This window comes from Buceros rhinoceros, unplaced genomic scaffold, assembly GCF_000710305.1.
Source record: "Buceros rhinoceros silvestris isolate BGI_N320 unplaced genomic scaffold, ASM71030v1 scaffold7364, whole genome shotgun sequence".
Classification (NCBI taxonomy): domain Eukaryota; kingdom Metazoa; phylum Chordata; class Aves; order Bucerotiformes; family Bucerotidae; genus Buceros; species Buceros rhinoceros.
In genome coordinates this window covers 24,415-26,712 of record NW_010406446.1, presented here as the reverse complement: position 1 = coordinate 26,712, position 2,298 = coordinate 24,415, and the positions used below count along the sequence as shown (strand labels likewise).

Below are 2,298 nucleotides of genomic sequence, written 5' to 3'. Positions count from 1 at the left end.
CGGGCTGGCCGGAGGGGTTGTGGAGTCTCCTGCCCTGGAGAGACCCCCAAACCCGCCTGGATACCATCCTGGGAGTGGGTGATCCCCAGAGGTCCCTGCCAGCCCCACCACTCTGGGGTTCTGGGATTCTGTGACAGCCTGGGGTGACACCAGCTGTGTGACCACATCCGGAGCGATGCCGTGGATGGATATGGAAAAGCCAGCCCTTCGCACCACCTTTGCTGCAGTTCCTTCAGGAACAGCTCTGCCATAACCCTCCGTCCCGAGAAACATCCACCTTCCTCCACTTCCACTGTTTCTGTGCCATTCATCCCACTTCAGCTTCCCTCTGCCCTCCCTTCCCCACGAGCATCCTCCAGTAGCCTTCGCCTTCACCTCCTCGCCATAACCCACAGACTCCATCGCTCCTCAGCTGCAGTGGCTCCATCCCAGCCCATTCCCTGCCCGTCCCCATGAAGATGGCACTCACTGCCTGCCGTGAAGTTGGCCACGGTGCTGGAGTTGCCATAGGTGTTGCTGGCAGCACACACGTACTCCCCCTCATCCTCCAACAGCACGGGGCTGATGATGACCCGCAGTGTGTTGAAGGCTGAGGAGACGATGAGCCGTGGCCAGATGGTGGGTTGGGGCAGTGCCGTGGAGGCCACCAGCGCCTCGTCCTTGAAGAGGGCCAGCTCTGCCCGTGGGCTGCTGTCCACCGTGCACTGCAGGACACCCCGCTGACCCTCGGGGCTCTCCAGGAAGGATGTCAGCACTGGCACCCGCGGGGGATCTGCCCAGGAGGGTGAGCAAACTCTGAGTCTGCACTCAGAGCATCTCACAGCCCCAGCTCCGGACCAGGAGAGCTCCTGGTCCCCCCAGGTCCTGGGTGGCATCGACCTCCTTGATTTTCCCCTCCATCTCAGAAAGACATTTCTCCTAAACTGAAGGCGTGAAAAGTTTAGATAATTTCAAATTGATTGAAACGTGTTGGTGCCGTCAGTCTCTTCTCTCAAGGAACAAGCAACAGGACAAGAGGAAACAGCCTCAAGTTGCACCAGGGGAAATTTAGGTTGGACATGAGGAACAATTTCTTCCTTGAAAGAGTTGCCAAACCCTGAAACAGGCTGTGCAGCACCATCCCACCCCCAGCAGCATCCCATCCCCGGAACCAACCCATCCTCAGCACCACCCCACCTCCAGCACCACCCCACCTCCAGTACCATCCCACCTCTGTTCCCAGAGGATCCCACTCACAGCTGACACGTAGGGCGATGGCCGGGGAGACGCTGCTGCCCGAGGGGCCGTGGGCTCGGCAGTGGTAGGAGCCGGCAGCAGAGCTGGCAACGTGGGGCAGTGCAAGGAGGTTCTCAGGGCTCTCCTGGAGCCTCTCACTGTTCTTGTACCAAGAGAAGATGGTGTCATCCTGGGGCTCCCCTGCCACTTGGCATGTCAGGGAGACATTGTCTCCTTCCCGCACGTCCGCTGATGGCGAGATGAGGACTCGGGCAACTGGAGCAAGGAAAGATGATGGCACTTGGTATCTGTGTTCAAGGAACCGTGTCGCTCCTTGTCCCTGTGAGCTGACACCCTCCAACTCCATCATTCCTGGCACCCACGGCTGAGGTGTTTGAATATTGGTGTGGGTGAGGGGGTGAGCCCGTGCCTCCAGAGCAGCAGCTGGAGCCCAACTGGGATCCACCAGCACTGGGTGGGAGTGCAGACACCTCCACGTAGATGCACCTGGATCGATATCAGTCTGAGGGCCAGATCCCGACCCAAGAAATTAATTAATTCAGCACAAAATTCCTGCTTCCCGGGAGGGAACTCCGGTTCTGCCTCGCCCCAGGGTGTGGGTGCTGCCCCCAGGGCACACCAGTGGGTCTCCTCAGCTTGGTCACCATGGGTGAGACAGCACATGGTCCTCACCCTGCACGTGGAAATACAGCTGGCGAGTGTCGGTGCCGTGCACATTGGTTGCGGTGCAGTGGTATCTGCCTTCGCCTGCCGGTGTCACCTCCCGCATCTCCACCCGGAGGCTGTTGGGGACAGCTGAGATGCTGACCCGTGGGCTGCTCCCCATGTCGCTGGCGGCCACCAGCTCCTCGCCCCGGTGCAGGGCCAGCTGGGCAGGGGGGTTGCTTGCCACTGAGCACTGGAAGATGGCCAGACGGCCCCTCTCTGTCTCCAGGAAGGCCGTCAGGAGGGGGTCCCGTGGGGGGTCTGTGGGGGGCAGAGGATGGCGTTTGAGGAGCTGTTGTTTCCCATCGTGGGATCCTGGAAAGCAGCAGCTTGTCCAGGGCCTCCAGGAAAGAGGGG

The 2,298-nt window shown here is 60.5% G+C and overlaps 1 protein-coding gene across 1 annotated transcript in view; it reads right to left on the bottom strand.

The window, feature by feature from the left end:
- LOC104491636 (sialoadhesin-like) overlaps positions 1-2,298 on the bottom strand; it is a gene marked incomplete at its 3' end in the record, with an annotated part of 28,544 nt that overhangs the window by 5,640 nt on the left and 20,606 nt on the right. Inside the window, 3 exon segments of the mRNA XM_010134086.1 lie at positions 470-772; positions 1,237-1,491; positions 1,909-2,202. Of these exon segments, the coding sequence (XP_010132388.1) occupies positions 470-772; positions 1,237-1,491; positions 1,909-2,202 (852 nt within the window).